The following is a 25,068-nucleotide window of genomic DNA, read 5'->3' as shown; positions in this document are numbered from 1 at the left end:
AGTGTCTGTTCTGTGGTTTCATACAGCACATGATCACCACTCGCTGCTGCCTGACCCATCAGTCTTCATTTATTGTCAATTCAAATTTAAATTAAGAACGACACAACAGAACGCAATCTGATTGTGAGGAAGGGAAGATGGAGGCTCAAAGTGAGGAGCTGTTTTAACTCTAAAGCTGAAACAAAAATTCATATTTAGATGAAGGATGAAGAACTGAAACCAAACACTAGAAAATCTTCCTGATGTGGAAGAGAGATTAGAAAGAATATCAGCCACGTTGGCTGTGGAAAGCTTGCTTTCCTTAGCTGCAGACAAAAAATCAAAACAGGACAGTTCTGCATTTTTTATGTTCTCTGAATGCTCCTCCAAAACCACGTCTGGTGCCCAAAGGACTGCTAACGTTCAGACTTGCATCCCAGATTCCATACCTGAGGATGTTCTGCCGCACCAGCTCAAATTTTGGGATGTTCTCATAATGTATGATATCTGTGTGGAGGGGTGGTTCAGACAGCAGGTAGGGCCTGGTAAGGGATGGGTGCATAAGAGTGTACCCTGAAAAATAAAAGACAGTGACATGCACTGAACTCACTGACACAACCAAGCACAAGAGGAAACCTTCTAGGAAATAAAAAGCAAACTAACACAGTAATTAAGTACAAGCACTGATCAATTTTTACCCGTTAACAGAAGTAAACAAAATAGCAATATTATCAAAAAGGTTGCAAAGTAAGAACTTCCTCAGCTGCCAATGAAAGACAGCTCAAAGAGCCAGGCAATAAAAACGATGTGGGATCAAAGGAAAACAGCTGAACATACGCGTACACCAGCTCCGCCTTTTGCCCTACGCCACAGAAAACTTAAGGTTTTCCATGTGTACAATTCAAGCAGCAGTAAGCACTTCCACATCAAAACTCCCAGACAGAAATCTCACGTTATGAATCCACCCATAGATTCTAGCTGGCTCTCAGGCCAGCTAGAGAAACTAACTGAACACCACACCATTAATCCTTTCACAAACGCTATCATTCACTACTTACAGACAATTCAGATGCATGAGAATTTAGCACATACTTTTGATGGCTGATGACCTCAGTGGGAATAGAAGAAATTATTTTAACCAAAAAAATTACCTTTATTATCAATGAGAAATGTGTAGGAACCCAATGAGTCCTGGTAATAGGTGACATCTTCCAAGATATATGCAAGATTAACATCTACTCCAACAATCCCTAGCAGCAGGTTCCCAAAGTAGCACGGTTTACTTACAGTCATTATCAGGCCTTAGAAGGAGACAAACAACATAAAAACATCATATAACAAATAATCACAAAATAACAAAGTGTTAGACAAATTTCATACAGTATTCTTTACTGGAATATGAACAAAAATGGTGCTTCCAAATGGAAGCCAAGCAGGTTATTCGTCGGTCTGGCTGTTTTTAGCCACTCTCCCCACTTACTTTCTATGTTTCTGATAGTGCCCTGAGGTACCTTCCATCAGTTTAATAAAACATGGAGAACATTTAATGTTTTAGGCTTTTTGTCAGTTTACAAATAGATACCTTATACTAAGAAATGCATTTACACAATATTAATTTTGTTCCTTCAATGCTGTCATTTAAGACAGTTACCAAAAAAAAAAAAGAGGGAGGAAGAAGTAAGAAGGAGGATTCATACCTGTAAAGCAACAACAGAGATGAATTATTGCTCATCTAATTGTGCATTCACAATGTTACACCTCTTCTGCTTAACTAAATCCCAGCATAGCCACCACACTGGGAATTATTCTTATTATTACACAACGATTTCAGAAGCACCTCATGTGCCTGAGGTAAGAACTCTAGGTAATACCTTACTTCTCTTACTTTCTATGCCATTACTGTTTGGAGACTCAGCAATTAATAAATACATCATGAATAAACACTGAAGCATACTTAAAGCTAATGCAAGACAAACCTTCTCTGTTGCACCATTTCTAATCCTTTCCTTGCTCATATTTTCCATTATGCTTGGATATGGCTTTGTGAGAGAAAGCTGATGTTAGGACACACAGCAAGTTACAAGCATGCTGACTCAGAGGAGATTTATTCTGGAATAGCCTTAAATTTGGTTAGGGCCTAAACACTCAATCTAAACTCAAGTGCCTTTGAAAACCATTCAGCATAACCCTGACTATTACAGAATCACAGAACTGCAGCCAACACTAAGAACATGCAAAGTCTTGAATGAACAAATTACAGAGTTTTTTTACGTGGTCAGAACAATATGAAATCACAGGTGTAATCCCTAACACCATCGTGATGTTTTTAACAACCCTTTTCAGAACAGCCCCAGAGAAATGTCAGGTGAGCTACCCAAGACCAAGAAGGGCTAAACCCTACAGCACTGACCCCTCAAGTGATATCTATCACTTATCTAGATAGATATCACTGGTATCTATCATTGACACCCACTGATATCAAGAACCTCGAGTCTCTCTGTCATCTGGATATAGTAGTGAGATTAGGTAAAGCTGAACATACAGAGTTTGTTAAAGTGGCATCAAATCTTAAGGTAAAAGGGCAGATTCATGTGCCTTCCACCTCGTCAACATGAATTAAGACACTGGAGGGAGAATCACACTACAGCCATCTGCTGTACAAAGGTATTCTTCCGGATGCAATCACAGTCTAGGGAAAAACTGACCCTAAGACACTAAAAAGCATCCACTAAATTCCATTTACGCCACGCTGCCAGCCTGGCTGGGGGCACTGATAGCCTGCTCAGGCTTCCTGTTCCACCCAGTGCTGGGCGCAGCCCAACTCTGCTGAAGCTGACAGCAAATTTTTGACAACATACAACGATCCCTCTTTGATTTTGATACCCAAATTCAATGTACGTATTTACCATCTCCCATTTCATCTGAGAAAGGCAGACTGAAGACCGCCTCGTCGATCATTCGGTTGGGGAGGTTTGTGTAGAAGCGGCCAACTGTAGTTTCCAGGTTACTCAGCTGGTTTAGGACCATCATGCTGCCCTTGATCACAGGCAGGGTTGTTCGATCTGGAACGCCGTACTTCACTGAGTTCTGCTCTGCCAGGTCTCGGAGGAAGGCCAGTTCTTTCAAACCCGTCACTCCCTCTGGAACAGAAACAGAAGGGAGAGGATAAAAAGCTTACTTAGCATCAAGGCTTCTGTATCTGATTCTGTAGTACCATAAATACAAGTAATTAGCAAGTACAAAAGGTAATAAGGTTGCCTTTCATACACTCCATGCACAAATTCATCATGCCACTCACACCAGCACTTTAAACAAAGACTTTTTTAACGAAGACTTATGTGACCTATAAATCCACAGGACAGCTCTTTGTTCTCCACTGATGGCTAGTCCACAGAAAGGACCAGGAGCATATCATATGCCCGTAGAGATAACAGGCTTTGTTCTTTAGCTTAAACACTAAAGCCTCCCACTTTACATAAGTCACAGGCTCAACTCCTGCAGGCAAATCAAAGACTTCTGTACATATCAGAACTCAAATGAGTATTTAAACTTACACTAAAATGACATATTAGCTTTAGCATTAGTTTCCTTGGCTGGAGCCTGTGCAGTTTTCAGTAATACAATGTATAGCCTTCTTACTTAAAGCTTTGTTGGAAAAACACAGGAAGCCAAACTGAACGAGTGATCTTCATATCTGACTTCTTCAGTTAGGACCTAAGTTATCAAAGCACTTCAGCTTGACTGATGTTACATTTGTGCTCGGTGGCTAATAACCGAAATGCAAATCACGGGTATGCTCCTTTGTGCAAGAGCAAGAAACACTAGCAGTCCCAGGAAGGCTTACAGTTGCAACAGTCATCAAATTTTACTCAGTCTGGTTGAAGCTAGACATTTCAGGCAACAATATTTCATATGCTGAGCAGCTGCACTTTGATACATAAGCACATAGTAGCACAGAGTTTTATACATGAAAGAGGCAACATCTGGATACAGCCTCTGGATTACATGGGCCAAAATCAATTAACAAACTGCTCCCAACAGGGCGTGGAATTACACTTGGATGAGCTTAATAAACTGGTTGTGCTACAAAAGGGAATTTGCATCCACTGGAATGGATGCAAATTTGGATTTGCATTTCTCACCGTTCATAAGAGCGTAAGTGAGAATCATGACTGAGTTATTGAGGAAACTGTTCTCCTCATTGATGACACGTAGAGTAGCCTTTTTATCATCTTCTGAGGAATCTTTCGATGTGATCCCAGCAGAGAGAGAAATTATGACCATATCGGTATCTAAAAAAGAATTACAAATACAACAGAAATTGCATTAGATTTTTAACTTGGGAAAGGACTGCGGTAAGATTCCTTCCATCTGCTTACAAACAAATATAGCAATAGCTTCATCTGTAAGATTCAGAGCAATCCACAGTGGATGAACACAGCAGAGCCTTAAGAATTACTTCTTTTGTTGTTAAACTTCCATTCCCAGCATTTAACAACCACCCACTTAATCCAGTGCCTGCCAGGCAGCCAGCAGCCACGCTGATGGGTTTGGCAGAGCAGACCCACCGACACATTGTGGTGCACTGGAGGAGAGCAGGCAGAGATGAAAGGCACCTTAGGTCTCCCTGTGTTGCAGGTTGGAGAGCAGTGCTTGAGAAACACACCACAATGCACAGCCCTTCTGCACCGCTCGCTTTGCATGACGCCAAACACGCTTTTCAAGCTGAGTTTGTTCTACACGAATGGCCTCGAAGCCTTTGAAGATGCACATTCAAATCTCTGCTTACACACAATCCGATTTCATCATGTTATATCTCTGTATTAGAAGTTTTATGTGTATAACTAAGGCACTTGTAGTGACCATGCAGCACCACATAATCCAAAGCACATGATGTCAGATGGTTACATGCCAACTTTGCTGACCCACCTCCTGTTGAACTTCTTCTTTCCTAAATAGGTACGAATGCCCTGAATGCTCTGATTTGTATGCTTTGTCCTCGTGACTTGAAATGAATTTCAATCAGAATTAAACACAAACAAGTATGAGGAGCTATACTGCAATTCTATATAGATCCAGACACACTGCCCAGTTTCAAGACACGCTACCTAGTTTTCAAGTAATGTTGGCTCTCAGAGGCAGAGTATTTTCTTACAGTTTGGGATGAGGGTCTCCTGAGCAGGACTGCAATAGGAACTGGCACAAAGCAGGAAATCCTGACGTGATCAGCAGCACAATTCCTCTCTCACATCCCAGTAGTTTCCTTCTAAGCTTTCCAATGCAAATTCAGGAGCAAGGCTGTATCCCTACAGCTTCCCTGACACACCCACACATTGTTCTCCGGGAACAGGATGTGAGAAAATTAACAGTAATATGAATAAGACTTTTTTCTACTTGTTTTTTTTTGTTTTATGTTGTGTTTTTGTTTTTTTTAAGATGAAAAGATTACTTTAAGAAGATAAATTATGGTTTATTAACATCCTCTGCTGCAATCTATTGCGTCTCGCTCGGTGAATTCTGAAGCTTGATATATACACATTAGGTCTTTAGAACCCTTCGATCTTAACAGAAAACACAAAGCCATTTGCCTTGTATTTTAGCTTCACATACCTGTGACCCCAAATAATTGTTCTACACGAAACCTGGACAAAATGTGTTTGTTCTTTTTTCCACATCAGCGAAGAACACACCGAAACCTTCTAATCCTAACACACAATGCCAAACAGAAAAGGTACGTAGGAGGATGTTGTAAGACTGCACAGCTGATGTTCTTGGAATAACCACCCATGACTAACACGTCTTATCCCAGCCAGCTTCAGCAGCAATGGATTTTTTTTCCCTCTAGAAAGTCGCACCCCTTTCATCATTTTGCCAGAGGATGGCAAAAACCTGCCCCTGACAACCCTGTCTTTCAGCTAAGCAATGTACAGACAGATAAACATTTCATTTTATCTGTGGCCTAAAGCTTAGAAATTGAATAAACCTTTAATAGGAAGAACCATCTTCTAAACTGAGGGAAAGGGACCTGAAAGAGGAGCGCATTCCCCCAGTCTTTCAGAAGCATTTTAATTCCTGGGCTTTTCTTTTTAACTTTGTTATATTCTGCACTGCAGTCTGAGCCAGGGCCCTCCAGGACAATGACAAATCTGCAATCATCTGAGCAGTCGCAGCACCAAGCTATGGGATCTGCATTACAGAAATGAATTGACTGAAATGATAAAGATCAGCCTGCTTTCTCTCCACCCTGCCACAGCACTGGCAGTGTTACTGGGCTCCAGCACTTGGAGCACAGCTTTAAGAACTTGCTTTCCTCTGCTTCCTGGCAAGCAAAAAACGTGCCACTCCATCTCATATCCATCTTTTCCACATCTTTCACCACATCCTCATTACAACAAAAACACATAAAAAACCCCATGCTTGGAAATGGGAAGGAGAAAGCCCATAATGCATGCTGCAAAATTCAGAAGGATATTCTTAGATGAAGGAAAATGTACCCAGCCAACCTCAGATCCCATAAAATATCACCCATAATTGGCATTCTCAAGGAAATCCTTTTCCCTTAGCAATCTAAGTTCCCTAAGTAGCTTCCCTGAGTAGCAAGGATGACTTCCCAAGGATTCCAGTTAGGGAGCTACCCCTACACCTACATTTTAGCAATCTGTCAATGACCCTGCAGCAACAGCCATTTTCATTTAAAGGACCCCTCTGCACATCTCTAGCAAGTAACTCAGCTATTGCAATTTCATATAATAGTTCAAAAGAAAGGAAAGTCAGCAAGTAGAATAAACCAAAAGGGAATGGCCACATTCCACAGTCACCTGTGCAGATTTTGGATCAAGTTAATGCTATTTAATCAAAACATGAGCTTTTTTTTTTTTTTTTTTTTTTTAATTTTTGGACATTTGAGACACTACACTCCTTTGGCCTCTGTCAAAGTGAGAAGCTGAAATTTTAAAGAGGATTACAGAAGAGACTTACTTCCTTGGAGTTTTGTGCCATTGTTTGTATTTCGTATCAGCTGGAAAGCCTTTTGAAATCCTATTGCATGCTGTGTGGGGCTGTCAGATGACTTTATACTGCTAACGAAGGTGGACATCTTCCTTTTTGTCTCACTGGTGGCAGGAGACAGGAACGTCTTATAGCACTGATCCAGTGAGCAGGTTCTTACTGTGTCTGCCACGGTTAACACAGAGATCTTGAAAGAGAAGAAACTATATTGGATTATCTTACCAATTATAATTCTTTATGAACCAATATAGAAAACACAATGATAAGCCAACTGAAGAGATTCTGCGGATTTAAAACTCAATTGTTAAGAAATAAATGCTCGAGGCATAAATCCATCAGATTTGAAAAGGATTAGACTTATGGTGATTTCTAGAAAAAGAGACTTCAGTCTTTGTTTCCCAGATGAAGTCAGCTTCACACTGCTCACACATAATAGCTACTACACTGTTCTGGGCAGAAACCTCCACAGACTGGAGGTATCTGAACACAAAACCAGCAGACAGCATTTCCAGTATCCTTGGGCTCCTCTGGAGAAGTGGAGGGCACACAGAAAATGAAAAAAAGAAAACCCCTGAGGAAGTTTTCACAGGAGAAGCATTACGGCTTTTTAATGTTTCAATCAAAGCAAGCCCAATCTACCATCACTTTTAATTCTGTAAATAAGTAATGGCACGTAGTGGCAACATTTGCATTGATACACGTTCAACATACCAGTCTTATTAACTGAGTGGCATACTTTATTATAAATTATGACTGATGCAAGAAAGTCATAGAATAAAGCAGTAATTATTTACTCGTATAACAGGTTTCATAACCACTGAGCTACTGACCAAGTAATCTCTCTCTCAAATTCATTTTCTTCACTGGAGGTCTATACTCAGACAAGCATGTTTGACACTTACATTTAAGTGCTATTAATTCTGCTAAACTTTAAGCATTTTTATACTATATTCTGGGTATCTTCCAAACATTTTAACATATGTTTCAGATCACTCCAGTGTAACAGCAGAATAAATCTTTTCCATTTCCTCCATGCAAGAAGACAGCCACAGAGGCAAAAATGAGTTACTCAAAGCAATCTCATACTTCAGAAGTCATCAAGCTCAGAGCGTGGTTCTCCTAATTTCACACTGTATCACACTGCTGACCAGTGCCTAAAGTCTGTGCCAAGACAAATGAGCATTTAAGGATTACTCAGAAACAAGATTTTCCCTTAGATCAGTGGTTTTCACTTTTTTCACCTCAAGATGCCCAAATGCTTCCGCCATAATAACACAGACTTCCAAACACGAGTTCAAGTCTTCTTCACTCATTAGAGGTAGACCACAGATCTCCACAAGTCAATGGACCACAAGCTAAAAAATACTGCTTTGGCTGAACATATCAAGCACAGTTCAAAAAAAAACAAAGAAAATACAGTCATTGCATACAGAAAGCTCACCTTATCGTGTTCGTCTATAGAGCTCAGAATGACCTGAGCAGCATCTTTGGCAATCTGAAGCTGCGTTTCTGTGACTGAAGCTCCATGGTCCACAATGACAACAATATGCTTGGATTGAGGTCGAACAGTAGAAACATAGACAGGCCTGAAGGAGAATGGAATGCAAACCAATGGCGTGAGTCATCATTCCCACTGAAATGCTTGTAAGTAAAATGGTCAAGAATTGAAACCCCCAGGAAGAAATAATAAAATTCAAAAGGAACTTTGAATTTTATGGAAGTTTCTACGAGAAGAGACCAGCAGAGGACCTGAACCCAAAGAAAATGCCCTCGTTCCCACTCCCTTTTGTTTTTAATCCAAGCCTGTGTCAGATCCTTCTCCCTGTATCACAGCAGTTGCTTTCAGCTAGAAATAAACAACTTTGCTGAAGCAGCCTAATATTTGAGACCTGTTTGCAGAACTTACACCAGGCTTTGGACTATGCATGGCAAGCAAGAACTGCTTAATGATAAACACTGGGTGCCAGGAACATTACTCCCATCAGAAAGTAAGTGCAATGGTTGGTATTTGCTGGTAATGTGACAAGTAAAAACCTGTGTGCCCACGTAGAGCTGTATTAGCATAGAGAGCCTGGTTTATTTTAATAAGAGAAGGCTTCTGGCCAAGAAAGGGTTTTCTCTTGGTGCCCTGAAGGGTTTCACACCAAGAATTGTGGGCTATGCTCCACAACCCCTCAGGCCTGTGCAGTCTGAACTACATGGGTCTATCTGCCTCACCCCTGGTCAGGGCTCTCAGTGCTGCATGCATCTATTTGTGCTAGCATCAAAAAACCACAGTTGCAGTGAAGCAGCACTCAGATGTAGTCCAGTACTGTGAGGTATGTGTGAAAGATTTCACAAGCTCTACTGCCAAGGTTTCAACATGGAACAAATTAGGAGGAACTTCACCAAGAAGAGAGAGGAAAAGACAGAACTCTCTTCCTTCTTAAGCCCAGACCCAAACCTACTTACAGTCAAGTGTTCTGGGCTCTGTTTTGATTCTATCAAAGCCACTGAAATCTTATTAAACAGCCAAGGAAATGCAGAATGTTTTAGACAAGTCACTGCAGCAAATAGCTGGCACAAATCAGTTCTAAATTGCAGAACAGCCTGCAGCTCTTCACTGGTCCTAATACCTAGAACTTAAATAGCATGTTTGATCTTCAAAGCACTCAGCATTAACTAATTAATCTGTCCAAACTACCCTCTTAGGTAAATGCTAGCAAAAAAAAAAAAAAAAAAAGAAAAAGAAAAAAAAGCTCTAATTTAGCTATGGAGAAACTAAGAGCACAATTAGGTGACTTGCATGAAATCACCAATGGTTTTAGTGTCTAAATTCTGACAGAGATTTGGGTATTCCCAGCTCTCACGTCCTCAGATCACACCTTTCCAACACCATGGCAAATTTAGTCAAGCCCAAGCTTCAAGCTTTGATGATACACAGCAGATAGCACCCGTAAACATTTGGTTGCTCAAACACAAGCACTGCTTGCTCTCCGCGCATTCAGCTGTGTGGAAACGTACTGGAATGGGTTAATGCTCTCCCGCACAGACTGATTAACTGGTGCAATTAACTAATGAGTGACCTAACAGTGACTAAAGCTTTCTCTTCTGACTTTCTCAGAAGAATCCACTTGATCCATACGCATAATATTGGCAGCAAAGGCCAGGGGAGAAATACCAAACCACAACCGCTTTGCTGCACGCTTACAGAGCAGGCAGGCTATTACCCCGAGCAGGAAAACCACGTCACCACTCAATCCTTTTTTTCCTACAATTTTCTGAGTGGAAACAGAAAATGTTCACTATTGCTGCTTCCCAGCTGCCCGTAATGGTGCAGACTGCAGAAGTGCTCCTGCCCACAGCCTTTCCAAGCTGTCACCCTTCCAGCACCCTTTCCCAAAGCGACGTGCCTGCCCAAACAGTACACTGTGTGCTTAATACTTTGTTAATAGGGACCGAATATGAGCCAAATACAAATCAAATCTTGCCTGTGGGCTGACCAACAGTTTACAGATTACTGCTACTTACAACTTATTTGATTTGGGAGACATGAGGAACCTGGATGCAATTTTATTTCACTTCAATTTCTTAAAAATGAAAATCAATACTTTTAAAAAACAAACCTAAGAAAACCTGAGGTACTCCAATAGAAGCTGGTCATTAAATGCTGTCGGCTTGGAAAAGCAGAACACTGGAGGTTGTTTGAGGGATGCTGTGTCCACTAAAAGGGAGGGGTCACATCATACCTGCTGCGGTGTTCATAGCTGCCTTTGCACCGGAACTTGTGGGCTGGGAAAACGGTGAAAATGCCTTCTTCTGAGCTGAAATACTGCCATTTGATCCCCGGGTTTGACTTCAGATTATCAGCAAGAACTGAAAGTTGGGCAGGAAAAAGTGGGGTTACAAATGGAGATGAGACTTGGAGGCATAATGAACAAACACCACCTCACAGCTACTTGAAAAAAAAGCAGGGAGCCAAGGCCAACCACAGGCAGCTGCAGCTGATGGCCAGAGCTTCATATCTGCTTCACAAACTGTTCAAGTCCTAACAGGAACTTAACAGGAGACATGATAGATACGGGTTCATAGGATGACATTTCTGAATCTCTGAAGTACAACCAGGACTGAAGAAGCCAAGGCAGGAGAAAGGAAGGAAGAGATTAAAGCAACTGTATTATATATGCACACACAATGATAAACCCAACAGACTTTCAATAAAGATTAAAAAAACTGTTAAAAAAAAATGCTGTTTAAAAAATTATACGTTTATTACACTGAGGTAACCGCAAAATATAAAATAGGTTTTGCTGCTTACACCTCAGTAACCTCATCTCTTAATATTGCCTATTCTGGCATCTGTTAAAAAACAAGTCTACACGAAGCATGTGATGTACAGTTCTGTACCTTCTATTGAGCATCTTGCTTTTAGTATTCCTCCTCGGAGGGAGGCCAGAAATAATCATAGACAGCTTCATCTCCTGGATCTCATTCAAATCATATCAAATACCCCAATATTGGGATTGGAAATCATTGCAGGGCACATGTCAAGCCTCAGCCAGATCCCCCTACAACAAAATACCCGAGCAGCCTATGGTTTCAGTTCACATCCACAGCAGTTTAGCACTTTCTCAAGTTTCTCAGACTGGCTGCAGCCACAATGCTCTCCCAGCATTCAGCTCAGAGTAATTACCCTGTAAAAACCACTATCTTTGTTCCCCCTCTTCTGCTGCAGCTGTTTGTATTTCCACAGTGCCCAGCAGTCCCAGTGACAGCAGCTTTGTCCAATCCCTGCTTTGAAGAAGAAGCTGCAGGATGGGATGAGATGAAGAAGAGAACCAAGGAAGGAACAGAAGAACATGGCATCTACTTCCCACACAGAAATGAGCCTGTGCTCATTTCTCTCTGCCCTGAGCAGAGGTAACATCAACCTGGTGATGTTTAAGAGTGTGCACTGCTTTTCTCAAGAACTTCATAGAATGGCTTGGGTTGGAAGGGACCCTAAGCATCCTGAAGCTCCAATCCCTCCACTGCCACATGCAGGGCCACCAACCTCCCCATTTCACAGCAGCCCAGGCTGCCCAAAGCGCCATCCAACCCGGCCTTGAACACCTCCAGGGATGGACAGGGCATCACAGCCTCTCTGGGCAGCTGTTCCAGCACCTCACCACTCTCTTGGTAAAGAAGTTCCCCCTTCCATGCATTGCACCCGTGATCCTGCAAGCACAAGTCCAACCAATTTGCAAATACCATTTGTTTCACTCGAGCTCTCACTATGCTGAAGTCCTGGTTTTGGCTTCAGGCATGAGATGAAGCAAGTTTATCAGTGCCATTTCTGCTTTGCAAAAAAGCAGGTTCCTCTGGTCACAGATGAGCAGTTTTGCACAGCAGGGAACAGCAATGTGAAAATTTATTTTTGCCAAAATGGAAACTTTGGGAAAGAAATCACTTTTCATTACAAATGAAATAAATCTAAACCATGCACAGTTTCTAGCTTTTACCACCAGGCCTTCCAGAAATTCCTCTCCTCAGCTCCCTCCCCAGCACCTGCTGTATTCTCCTCCCAAAATCTTGCCAGCAAAAACCCACCAATCACTTCTGAATGCCTCAACAGTGTGCCAACCCAGACAGGAACACGATGCATGGCCATGGCTGTGGGGACCCAGGAAAGTATTTGATAACCTTTTATCAAGCTGATTTGATATCAAGCTGATTTGATAACCTTTTATCAAGCTGAAAGCTGTTCCCCCACTTCAAGTGGGGGAACAAACCAAACAAACCCAACTGCTTAAAAAGCATCAAAATCTTGGCTTATACAGATGGACAGATAGACACATATATACAAAGCCATGTATGTATATATGTAGGGCCAGAGGCTAACTGTGCCCAAATGACCTCTGTGGCAGCACTAGCAGATACGTGCACCAGGTACTACATTGCTGCTCATTTCCTAGGCTGTCATTTACTTGCTAAGACCTGTGGCTCCCATTTCAATCCAAACACCAATCACCTACTTTCTCATTTTCTGGCACTTTCAAGTCATTCTGGCAAATGCAACCAGCTACCCATCGCCCTGCCGTACCACAAATTACAAACTGTTTGGTGCTGCTGACTACACTCAATAATTTGTTCACTTCTAAACTGAACTAAATCAAGGCCCAACCTCGATATCACACTGCTTGGAGTAAGTCAGAATTTAAGTCTAAATGCAAAGATGTCAGTGGTACCCATAGCTGGGTGCACAGCCTGGGGATACACGTGCCCAGCAGCTCCAAACTGCTGCAAAGCCACTGCTCCTCCACCACCATCAGGCACCAGCTGAGCCCAAACTGCTGCAGCCAGAAGCAGTTGGGGATTGTTAGCATGAGAGCATTTGAATCGTCGTTCTCTCTAATTATAAATATCTAAGAAGGCAAAAAGGACTTTTAGAAAGAAAGTCCTGTGTGATAGTTTATAAAACTTCAAAGGGAATGCGATATGATAACACTTAGCACTTCTAGATACCACTTTACATCTTCAAAGGATAGCCAAATCATTAACTAATTAATCTTCAAAGAGAAGCACAAACAGCCTTAAAAAAAAAGGAAGAAAAAAAAAAAGAAGGAACTGCTGAACATAATTGCTCATTATAAAGGAGTTTCTTAGTCCTCTTCTTCACCATTACATTTATGGAGCTGTAGCCTTCAGGTTCCCACCATGTAAAAAAAAAAAGAAAAAAAAAAGATGAATTTTCAGAGCAGTGCAATCCTTTCTGGGAGAAACCTCCATTAAAAATAACAGTTCTGAAGATATTTTAACGCTCCTCAGAAACAACAGCAGGCAGCAAACATGCTTATTTTATACTTATACCCTAATTCTCCAGACTCACACGCCTGATCCAGGATTTTCTGATTCTAACTGTGCTCTGGCTCATGTGCTCTCACCAGAAACAAAAGAGCCAATTAAAATTCTGCTGATGGCACGAGCCCAGCCTGAAGCTCACTCTTGGGGAGCTGTTTTGGCTCTGAAGGGCAAAGAGGTAACAAACCCTTCATTCAGAGGCTTTCTAGCTTAAAAGGACTTGAGCAGATGGGAAGTCTTTGGAGATGGTGCTAGCCCAACTACTTTCACCCACCCTGCCTATCATTTCCAAGTGTATATATATATTCCATGAAGGAGCACGACCACAGCACTCCATGTTTCGACTGACCAAGTGTCACAGGTGGGATGTGACAACGAAGCCTTGAACACATCAACAAATGATTGGTCCCATCCCCTCATCTTCCTGGGGAAGAGCATTCTGTTAATGCTGCTTGATGTGAAACAGACATTTGGGTATTTTGGAGGCTGAGAACATGAAAGATTTACTGGTTCTCTGTTTATCCAGAAAGATAAGGAACGAGGAATCTGATAACACAAAGCAGTGGTGCTGGGCACAAGTTTGTCGTTTAATAAGTAAAGGACTATTCATGTGGTGAGGACAGATCTCTTCATCTAACTGACTGAAGCCTGAGATTCCATCTGAAGAATAAAAACTCCCTCCTTATCTGTCTTGTAGTAATGGCTACAAAGTAATCCAAATGGAAGACTCAAGCCAACATAAACCGTTTCCAAGACTAACAAGACCAAACAAAAAACAAAAACAAAAAAACTCCACCTCAAGAAAAGAAGAAATCCTGCTTTTGCCACTTAAGGGCTGCAAGAAATGCATCTATTTTTTTCTTCCCTTCCCCTACGGTTATATTTCCTATGGTATAAAATTCCAAAAGAGAAAAATTGCACACAAAATTAAAAAATTCCTCATAGCTGGAAGTTTCCTGAGCTACACTTACCCTTTTTAACAAACGGCTCTGCCTAGAAACCAAGCATGCTGTCTGCACCAGGGGCTCTCCAAGGCTTGGGTCTTGTGGCTTGCCTGGAGCCTGCGGTGCAGATTCCATTTCCTTCCAACATCTACAAGTTCCCCGCTCCAACCCCACTTTCTTACATTGTGCACGGAGCCAGCCAAGATTAACATTTAAAGAACTGAGATTGAGGCCAAGCACAGCTGAGTTTAAATTTATGTTTGACCGAGAGCTTTTTATAGGACAGATTATTTCGTAGGCAAAACTTAGGCAGGGAAAGAGAGATACCCATGGGAATTGTTTTATATTGAGAATGAACTGATCAGCCCATTCAGAAAGACAAGCTGGAAGATGGACTGGCCAGTCTGGTTATGGAAACCGTGGGCAAAGGAGAGCACAGGAGATCCTGCTTTTGGAACTGGGGGTACAGAGGGCTTTCAAACCTTTTCTCTAGATGGCTGACCAGTGTGGGGTCCCAGGGGAAGAGCCAGCATGGCACAATCTGGGGGAAGTTGTGGCTGCCCAGCCTGCCTAAAGTCTGAATGAGCAAAGTGAAACAACCTGAAGCACCAGCAGCTCCCAGGAGGCTTCTCAGTGCAGGGAAATACTTCAGCTAGAGCCTGGATTCAAAGTGCAACAGATATTCTCCTTGCACTGCATGGGGACACTGAAGAGAGGAGCAGGAAAAATCAGGGAAACCTTCTGTTGCTTGACCTTCACTCTCTGTCAAGGTGAGTTTTAGTTTAGAAATAACAAATACATTTACATAGCTTCATTCAGAAACAGCTCCTGCACAAAGTGCTCTCTCCTGTGTGCATCCTCTGAGGTAAATGGTACTACAGAACTGCACCACGAGCCGAAAAGTTGGTGCTTCTAAAAAACATTAGAGGAGAGGACTGAGGACTCATTGCTTGCAGCAGTGCGTACCCATTCATGTGTACCCATCAGCTGCCAGTTCTCAAAGAAACCTCTTGCTGCTCAATTTCAGTCTTTCCATTCCATTTTTCTCTTACGGGCATCCTCTGACAGTAAAAAAGATCCCACCAGAGGCTGAGTTTGAGAGCTGCTAACATGAAAGCAGCTAGTGTGTGTAACTTCAGGATAGAAAGCACCACAAAAATGATGGTGATGAAACATACCAGGAAATCAGCTTGTTTGCCCAGCAAAGATGTGCTGTACAGTGCACGAGATGGAAAGGAACCTGAGGGAGCTGCTTTGGTTTGGCTTTTCTTTTTGGAGAATAAAAACAACCAAACCCAACAACACAACCAAATGACACCTACAACCCAAATCTATAGTGTTTACTAATTTACAGCACTATCATCATAAAAAAGCTGAGGAGCAAGATACAACAGCTAGACAAAAGCACTACTAAGGAACCTGAAAGCCATGTATTAATGCAAGTTGATCACATAAAAAAAATAAAGAAAAATAAACAAATCTGTGACACATTGGAGAAACAAAAGCTTAATTGCTCAGGGATAAATCACATGCATTTGGTTCTAAAGCACACTCCTAGCTCTTAAAGTGTGTCAAGGCAATGAATGAGTTGACAATGAAGGCAGAAAAGCTCTGAGAAGACAAAGAAAAAGGGAATATTTCAGAATGTTCCTATATTCTGCAGCTTTTGCAAACACAGCCTCACATTAGCTGGACTGGGCTAAGAAGATCAGAGAAACTTCTGTGTTTGGCCTCATCAGGAGCTGACACTACTGATGCCAAAGCAGACATGCCTAGGAAGGAAAGTACCTTGGAAGGAAAAAAAAAGAAGAAAAAAGTGCATAAAGCACAACAAAATTATCCACGGTAGGCTGAAATCAAATCTTCATGACATTTCTATATAGTACTTAAGGCTAAGGGCATTACTTTGGGTATCATCTTTCAATCATGCAATCTCAAATTAAGAGCATTGTGACAGTTGCAAGGAGAAATAAAAGCTCGTTGCTATGGCAATCAGTGCTAATTCCCTGTGCCAAGGGAATGTTACAGTCCAGTGGAAAAAATCTATAACAGAAGGAAAATAACCCAAACTCTACTACTTACCAGAATTTAAATCACGTCCAGGATTGAAGGCTCTGCTGTTGACAGTGGTGGACAGTCTATCACAGCTAATTGTCCTAGAAACGTTGGTGTTAAAATTGCCATCGAATCTGCAACGACAACAGCAAAATTAGCAGAGCAATCTGACATCACCTACTAAACATACACAGCATTTGCAATGGACATAAATAGTTTTGAAGGCCCAGTGAGAAACGATTATTAGTTTAGGAACTCCAACATTACATATATTTTAAGGGCCCTTGAAAAACTGTGAAACCCAAAACCAGGGGATTGAAAACTCATCACAGTTGGACTGCATCTGCTCTCTACCACAGTAGGCTGCATTTTTTTCCTTGCAGTGTTACTTGGAAGCAATGATCACGAGAGACTGAGCTCTTTCATCTAGATTAGTAGAGGTTCCAGCTTGGGATACATGCACAGCATCTAGGCATGCCATCAGCCTAGATTTCCTGTAGTTTCCTCCTGTAGTTGAACCTTCACCACTATGAATACTTCCTCATTCACCTTATTAAAAAGTATACCAAATATCTTGGAAGGAAAGGATTTCTTCTTTGAGCCCTTAGGAAAAAAATCTAGGAGTCAGAGCAACACTAACTGCACTTTTTGTGTACTAACACTGAAGGGTTCTAAGTAACTATAAACATTTCTGAAGCTCTCAAAGACTTAAAGCTAGTTTCGTACCACTTACATAGGCCGATTTTACTCGTGAATATCTTTGTGATCTCGAGCACTTGATGCCATTTGACTTTCAGCGATTATTCTGGGGCTTCAGAAACTATCTGCCTCCTCTGAAAGATTTTTCTACCATCAATTTATTTCTGAGCAATGACAAGAAACTGCAGGCGAGGCCTGCAGAAGATCACATTCTGGGTGAGGAGCCTTGCTGCAATGCTGGCTGTTACCAAGCAAGTCACTGGGAGAAAATGGGCAGAGCCAGAGTTTGTTCAGTGCTTTCAAGACTACAATAGCAAATGATGAAATATATCTACATCAAAAGATCCTGAACAACTTGATTCATACCAGTGGCACCTCAATAACTTACATATGTGCACACAGCCCTCACCCAGCACCACCTGACTGCTTTCACTTCAGCTCCAAGCAATACACTTTGAAGACACACTAAACATTCTTCATTTAGTTGCTTATTGCCAACTGCACGCAGATCTTTAACCAGTTACACTTTTTCATATACATGCACACGTACATATAGGCATGTCTACAGACACACACACCCATGTGCTGTAACAGAATGGAAGCCCAAAATCTTGGGAGAAAATAAAGAAAACAAACACCATTCTTATGGCTGGAAATTGTGATTGAGAAATTGAAACTCAAAAAGCTGCACCAAGTGTGGAACCCAGTGGAAACACAGCAAGATGGATTGCCTCATTCTGTCCTTGTAGGGCACTTGGTGGGCTTCCTAGACACAAACAGATAATAAAACAACGTGCTTCTAAATCATCCCATTAAAACAACATTTAACAGAAACAAAAACTGAGGCCACAGACAGATGGAACTGTTTACTGCAAGGAAATGTCATGTTCTGACTGCAGGAAGCAAGTCTTTTAAAGCAAACTAAATCCCTCCTACTCCAGTATCTCTTCTTACAGTCCTGTTGTTCAAAGCCCTTTCCTCCTAAAGGAATGAAGCAGCTGCCCCAGGACAGCCAGACAGAGGACCAGCTGTGAGCCCATCTCTTGGTTATGGGATACTCAGATGTGGGACACAGAACCTTAGAGGAGATCTGTGAAGACTGAGGAAAAGTGCTTCTTAGCAGGCTTAAGATCACCACTTCCATATATAAGTGGGTCCACTTGCAGAAATGTTGGTATCATAAAGCCAAACAAGCACTGCTGCAGCAGGCACAGGAGCTTGCAGAGATTGCAGTTGGCATCCTGCATCCCACTCATGCCAGCACAGTCACACTGAAGGCTGGGTTGCATTTTTTGCTAAAGCAGAGGCTTAGCTTCCAAGCAAACAGTGCAGCACAGCCTTCCCCATGTTCAGAAGTGTGCTCTTCAAGTGGAAGAGTCATTTCCTGAGAGCTTAGCAGTGCACTCCTGAATGATTTCCTGATTCACAAATAACCAGTCCTTTATGCAAACACACAACAAAACCACAGACACTTCTTTGGCCTTTGCATCAGGTTAGATGCCATGCTGCAGAGGCACAAGAAGCCCAGTCTTATTACACGGTTCAAGCTCGTGAGAGTAGAGGCTCTTTTCAAAGAAAACCTAATCAAATTTAATTTTTGAATATGCAGGGGAAAAAAATCATTATTGATTACTATTTGTTACCTTCTTAGTGCCTTCACTGGAGCATAGAAGCATCAATGAAAACAGTGTCTCCTTAAGCATGCTGTGAAGTCATTTCATCAATATTCATAAACACTGTATATGTTTTAATGCAATTATGTTAGTCGTAAAAGTGATGAATGAGTCAGTGCCCAACTGAGGCACCAATGCTCCATGACCCCCTCTCAAACTCAAAAGACTTAAAAGAAAGGGGAAGTGAGATGGATGTAATTAAGTGCCCTCCATACAGGCAATCCTTCAAGAATTATGTACAATTGTAACAGTTTAAACATAGCTCTAACAGATAAAATACTGAAAAGATACATTTTTTAACATTGAAAATCACCGTATAGATACAGATACTCACAGAGTGAACAGTTTTGCTTTTTTCTTCTCTGTACTTCAGTACACAAAGCACAGAGGGAGTCCCAGAGCAGTAGGACACACATGGGTTCTCTCTCCTCTCTTTGCAATACTTCCTACACCTTGGTCCTTCGACTGCCACATCAGTGCACACAAACTGCTCCTACCCAGCGAGCAGAAATGGTGCTCATTCTTTTGTTGGATAACGAATCTTAGGACTGACATTAATTAGCAAAGGATGGGTCTCACATAGTACAAGTTTATCTCTGAGCAGAATGAGCTGGGGAAGAGCTAGAGACCGCAAATTACACATCTCAGTGCTAGAGAAATATTTCCAAGGGATACCCTTAGACAAACACTTAGGGAAGGATAATGACTTTTCAGGATGTTAGCTAATTGCCCCAGTGCTCCCATCAAAACCTATTAGCGACAGCAACAGGATACCTCATTAGCAACTAACATTATCCACGTCTCAATAAATGCTGAGTTTTAATTCAAAATCACCTGGAATTTTCCTCTGCCCTTACATTAGGTTTTGCCCAAATCACCTCTCACACTCACTCAGAACGGCACTTGCCTCGTGCCATGCAACTCTCACACCACTCACTCTACTGGCTGCCAGCTACCCATGGGGGGGGTTGCATCTCTCTGGGTTTAAAACGTTGACTGTTTTGCTCCATCGTTTCCTCACCCCTGAAAGATGCTGAGCTGCATTTCACATCACTCCCTCGTGGCAGATCTTAGGGTTTCGAGCAGATGACCATTAGGTCCATTTCTGGCCCACTTCGGGGAAGGCAAAAACATAAGTGACCCCAGCTGTGCCCTCAGCCATGGCCACCGCCATCTCTCGCTGCCCTGCCTCAGCCTGTTTGCATTGCTCCTCTTACTAGAGCATGCCAAAGCACTTCAGCCAGGGCCAGATACCTAATGATACGTAAATGATCAGCAGCACAGCTGGGAAAAGAAAGCAAAGAAGTCCTGCAGCCTAGGTCAGCCCTCCTTTCTCCTACTACAGCATACACATAGCAAAAGGAGAATAAAGTTAAGGAGAAAGCAGTATAAATAAAACAGGCAGCAGAGGAATTTTTTATAAGGCCATGAATTAAGCAGCAGCCCTCAGACAGAGCTGTCATCCCCAGCTTTGAGCTGAGCAGGTATCTGCTTGCCAGCTGCAGTTGAGCACAGCTCACCTTGGAACGCCTTGGTTTGCATCGTGCTGGACACAGCCAGCTCTGTGACACAGGGACCCAGAGGAAAGAGAGCAGCTCCTGGCACAGGTGTGGGTGGCTCAGGAAGCCCAGAACAGAACCTGGAGAGGCAGCACTGAGGCAAGCTGACACATCAACATTCACCTTCATTTTAATCACAGCGGAGAATTTCCCGCATGCTTCTTACAGCTGCTCTCAGCTGTTTCAGTTATGTGCTGTCAAACAGTTTGGTGGTCATCAACATGAAAGCAGCAATTAAACCCAAAGCCTCAGCACTGCAATGGGTGTTTGCAGCCACCACTGCTTTCCTTGGCTGTACCTTTCCTACAGTTTGTATACAAGCTCCATACAGCGTATGGACACGGGGCACATTTTGCAGAGTTGTTCACGTTATTTATTCTGGAAGAAATTATTTCAGATTTGTATTTCAGGATTTTCAGGCAAGCACTGATCCCTGCATGAGGAAGGCTGAGGTTTTTTTAACAGCATTTCCCACTTCTGCCAGCAGAAAAGACAACAGATTGGGCAAAGAGAACAACTGAGCTGGCTGACCGAGGCTGCTTTTGGAATTTGGCTCCAAAGCTCGGTGGCACAGCCAACCCTTATGGACATCCTCCAAAATCCTTACCAGAAAAAAATAAATAAATAAATAAGAACTCACAATGCTATGTTTAGATGCAATTAGTTTTTGTACTTACTCAAACAAGAGGAAAAAAAACCCCAAAACATTGGCTGAAATTCAGTTTCAAGACCAGCCCCGTTCCCCCACCTCCCCCCCTCCCTAAAAATCCCTTCCTTCTGGATTCACTTTAATGAACAACCGATCGAAGCTGCATCCCGAGGGAGCAAACAGAGCAGCGACTCCCACTTTGATCTCTTCCCCATGGAGAAACGCACTCCCTGCCTGGCTTGCAAGATGTTCATTTGATTGACGTTTGCTCTGATGTGCAAACTGCTTTGAACTTCAGACATTTAATTCCCATCAGGCTGCACTCATTTTTATTCTCCTTCAACAGGATTTACAAGCAGGAGATCAGCAAATGCAGAAGATAAAATAAATTTGCAGGAGCTTTGAATCTTACATCAAAACAGCGTTCAAGTGAGCTCCAATTGGATTTTGTTTGGCCTGAATTTGCAGTGTAAATCAGCCTCTTTTGCACAGTTTCAGTCTGGGGACAAATAAGGGAGCAGTGCACAGAAATGACATTCGAGCAGTGACTCTCAATTGTTCTGAAACACATTTTGTTCTGTCCTGTTCCACCCATGCCAATTTCAGGACAATTTTAGTATGCAAATGGAACAACAGAAGATCAATGAAAATCTGGCATTTCGTTTACGATTCTCAGCTAAGCACATCTTCCTGATAGTAGGAAAAGGTCTTCACTCATACTCTATGTGCTCAAATCCTTAGGTACAGTAGGAACAACATAAACAGAATGTTGGAAAAACAGTTTTTCTATGATCAGTTTCATTAACAAGCTGCTGATGACTCCATTTACCAATTTCTTAAGGCAAGGCACAGAAGTTGCTCTGATTACTTCACGACTTGCTTGGAAAAGTCCAAGTATATTTGTATGTAAAGAGTATGTAAAGAGTATTTAGCCATTTCCTAAACAATTTCCTGCTGCAGTTCTGGAACAAAACAAGGTGCCACGACTGGCCTCATGCATGCTGCTTGCATCTTCTAGAAACCCACACTCACTTCTGCAGATACTCCATAAGAAGAGGAAATGCATCTTAAATTCCCCTTAGCGTGGCCCACCCACTTTTGCTCTGGAAGTGCAGCTCTTAAGATATTGCAGCAACTGAATGGATCCCCGTTATCTCCCACTTGACTGCTCAGAGAGGAAAGATAAACACTGAAGGAGCTGCGATAAAACTGAACTGCATTAGCAAATATTTAACCATCTGTTTAAAAAGGAAAATCCAGACCACTTCTGAAGGCGGCACCATAGTCTGGGAGTAAATGATTTTCAAACATAGGTTTGTAAATTCACTTACTCAAACAGCTCTGCTATGGGTGCGTAACACAGCGCTGCCAACAAATATTCCTCCATTCCATCTCCTTTCATAAACGTAGATAAAAATGCATTCCTTGGGCACTTATCAGCATTGTTAAGTGAGGAACAAAACCAGATTTCCAGCTGCCTCGAAACACATACGTTAGCAGTAAAGCATTAGCTGCATAGCAACGTGCATCTCCAGGAGACCTGCGACCATCTTCCACAGACTCCAGCAGTGGAACCCACCTCTGTTTTCAGGGGGCAAGGAGATGGGGGGACATTCCCAGCAGGTAGCAGGACTGCACTGGGAGCCAGAGTGGGGCAGGGGAGGAGAGGAGGAGGCCTGCTTTAGGAATACTTTGCTTCCCTTCAAAAACGTCCTCTCTGCCTTCGTGGTGGAAAAGCTGCAGAGGCAGCTGCACATTCCCTAACAAATGCAAGTGTACAAGAAGCTATAGCTTTTTTTTGTTTGTTTTGTTTTGGGGGGGGGAGAGGGGCTCGGGGAACAGGGGGGGAGATGGGGAAAGGTGGGGCAAGCCATCCCACTGCAGTTACACAGGGCTTTCACATGCTGAGAATGCCAATTCCATAAAACCTGTACTCATAAACGGTGCCTGCAAGGCCAGTTGTGTGACAGTGCCTTTACCTGGTGAAGCTGGCCTTGCACAACCCCACCTCCCAAAGCTTCCCATATGAGACAGCCAGCAGTCTGTCAACCCAAAAAGGCTGTTCTGCACACCTGGCAGGTTGATGACCACTCCAGAATGACACAACACCAAATTAACTTTTTTTTTTTTCCCCATGTGGAAAATGTTCGATTTTCCTTCAGCTGCAAAAATTCAGTATAACTCACCTACTTGATCCACTCACTACTTTCCAACCCAACCCAATTTTTATTGGCTCCGGGCACAGGCTGCCCAGAGCTGTGGGTGCCCCATCCCTGGAGGTGCCCGAGGCCATGGATGGGCCGTGGGCAGCCTGAGCTGCTGGGGATGGAGGGGCTTTAAGTCCCTTCCAACACAAGCTATTCTAGGATTCTGTGAACCCAGTGAAGGCCTTCATGGGACTGAAGCATCTGTTGACAAGCAGGAGATACTGTCCTGCACACAAATGTGTATACTTTAATTAAAACATTGTCTTGACCATCCTAATAGAATGTCTGGAGACTGTCTGAGATCTGTTTTCATAGCCTCTTCAGCAGCCTTTATTAGTGAGGAAACACAAAGCCTTACTTTCCAGAAGGAGTTTCTTCAAGGATTAGCAGATTCACGTCACTTGACTTCCATCCTCCTTATCTCCCATCAGTTTACCAATCTGCCTTGCTAGGAGCCCAGAGCACTTTACCCATGTAAGCCCTGCCTGGCTGGAGCAATGCCACAGGCTGTACTCATCTCAGTGGCATCAGGATCCTTCTGCACATGGCCAGAGCCATGGAAAGAGGCATAAGGTGCCACGCTCTGACCTCATGGGCACTAATATGGCCCATATGTGAGAGTGGGTATGGAATATTAGTGCCATCTCCTTCTGTGCTTGTTGAAATGATGTTGTCTGGTTGCTTTTCTCACCTACTGTCTCTCCTTCCATTGCCACTATGTTTTTTTCATTTCCAAATCTTATTTAGAATAGAAAATGCAAACGGTAGTACCTGAAGCAAGGAACAGCAAAGCTAAAGATCCACCCTTGCTTTGCAATACTTGCATATATACTTAACTGTATGATTCATTTCCATTTATGAGAGCACAAACCAAACTGCTTTGGTAAACCAGATGAGCATAAGCATATGATTAAATGTTCGCTGAATTAAGACCTATGGAAGCATCACTTACACAGCTGCTCAACAGCCACCAGCTGCACTGCTTCATCGAGTAGATCTGCCATATTTGGTTTATTAATTTTCACTATTTTCCAAAGCAAGACAGTGCCACTGCACAAGCCCACCTCAGTGGAGAGGACAAGTAGACGACTGACGGTAGATACACCAGTTTGGTTGCTGTATGTTGGATACAGGACAGCAACCAGAAGCAGCACAGTCAGCCTGCTCACTCTGATTCAGAGCAGCACGCATCCCACCACGGGCTGGAATCATAGCTGCATGGAAACTTACCCACTGGGGCTCCTCATTGCAGAAGCCAACATCACATAATGGCAATAAAATAAATGTTTTCCTTATCATATCTCACTGCTCCACTGAGCAAGCACTGTAAGCGCCAAGTTCATTTTATGTTCCAGCTTGTGCTTTGTTGGTTCTGTTTCATATCATTTATTTACAGTCACAGAGTGTGGTATCCTCTGTCCTCACAGTTTATCTCAAGCAACACAGCAAGCTGTCTTGTAAGCCAGCGCTCAGATT

General features: G+C 42.6%; 1 protein-coding gene across 2 annotated transcripts in view; it reads right to left on the bottom strand.

Annotated features, from left to right (window-relative positions):
* The window catches only part of CACHD1 (cache domain containing 1), a 90,335-nt gene that overhangs the window by 21,687 nt on the left and 43,580 nt on the right, over positions 1-25,068 (bottom strand). For both annotated transcript variants that reach the window (XR_006179422.1, XM_042873897.1), the window contains exons 4-11: positions 16,833-16,939; positions 10,716-10,842; positions 8,429-8,573; positions 6,958-7,174; positions 4,122-4,271; positions 2,886-3,119; positions 1,131-1,280; positions 429-552 (exon numbers count right to left, since the gene is read on the bottom strand). Coding sequence is in view for 1 of the 2 variants with exons in the window: in XM_042873897.1 (XP_042729831.1) it covers positions 429-552; positions 1,131-1,280; positions 2,886-3,119; positions 4,122-4,271; positions 6,958-7,174; positions 8,429-8,573; positions 10,716-10,842; positions 16,833-16,939 (1,254 nt within the window). In the remaining variant the exon portion in view is untranslated. The remainder of the gene's footprint in view (positions 1-428; positions 553-1,130; positions 1,281-2,885; positions 3,120-4,121; positions 4,272-6,957; positions 7,175-8,428; positions 8,574-10,715; positions 10,843-16,832; positions 16,940-25,068) is intronic.

The sequence above is a fragment of the Lagopus leucura genome, unplaced genomic scaffold, assembly GCF_019238085.1.
Source record: "Lagopus leucura isolate 7727_CA_CO unplaced genomic scaffold, USGS_WTPT01 Super-Scaffold_100009, whole genome shotgun sequence".
NCBI lineage: Eukaryota > Metazoa > Chordata > Aves > Galliformes > Phasianidae > Lagopus > Lagopus leucura.
This window is presented reverse-complemented; position numbering and strand designations above follow the sequence as displayed.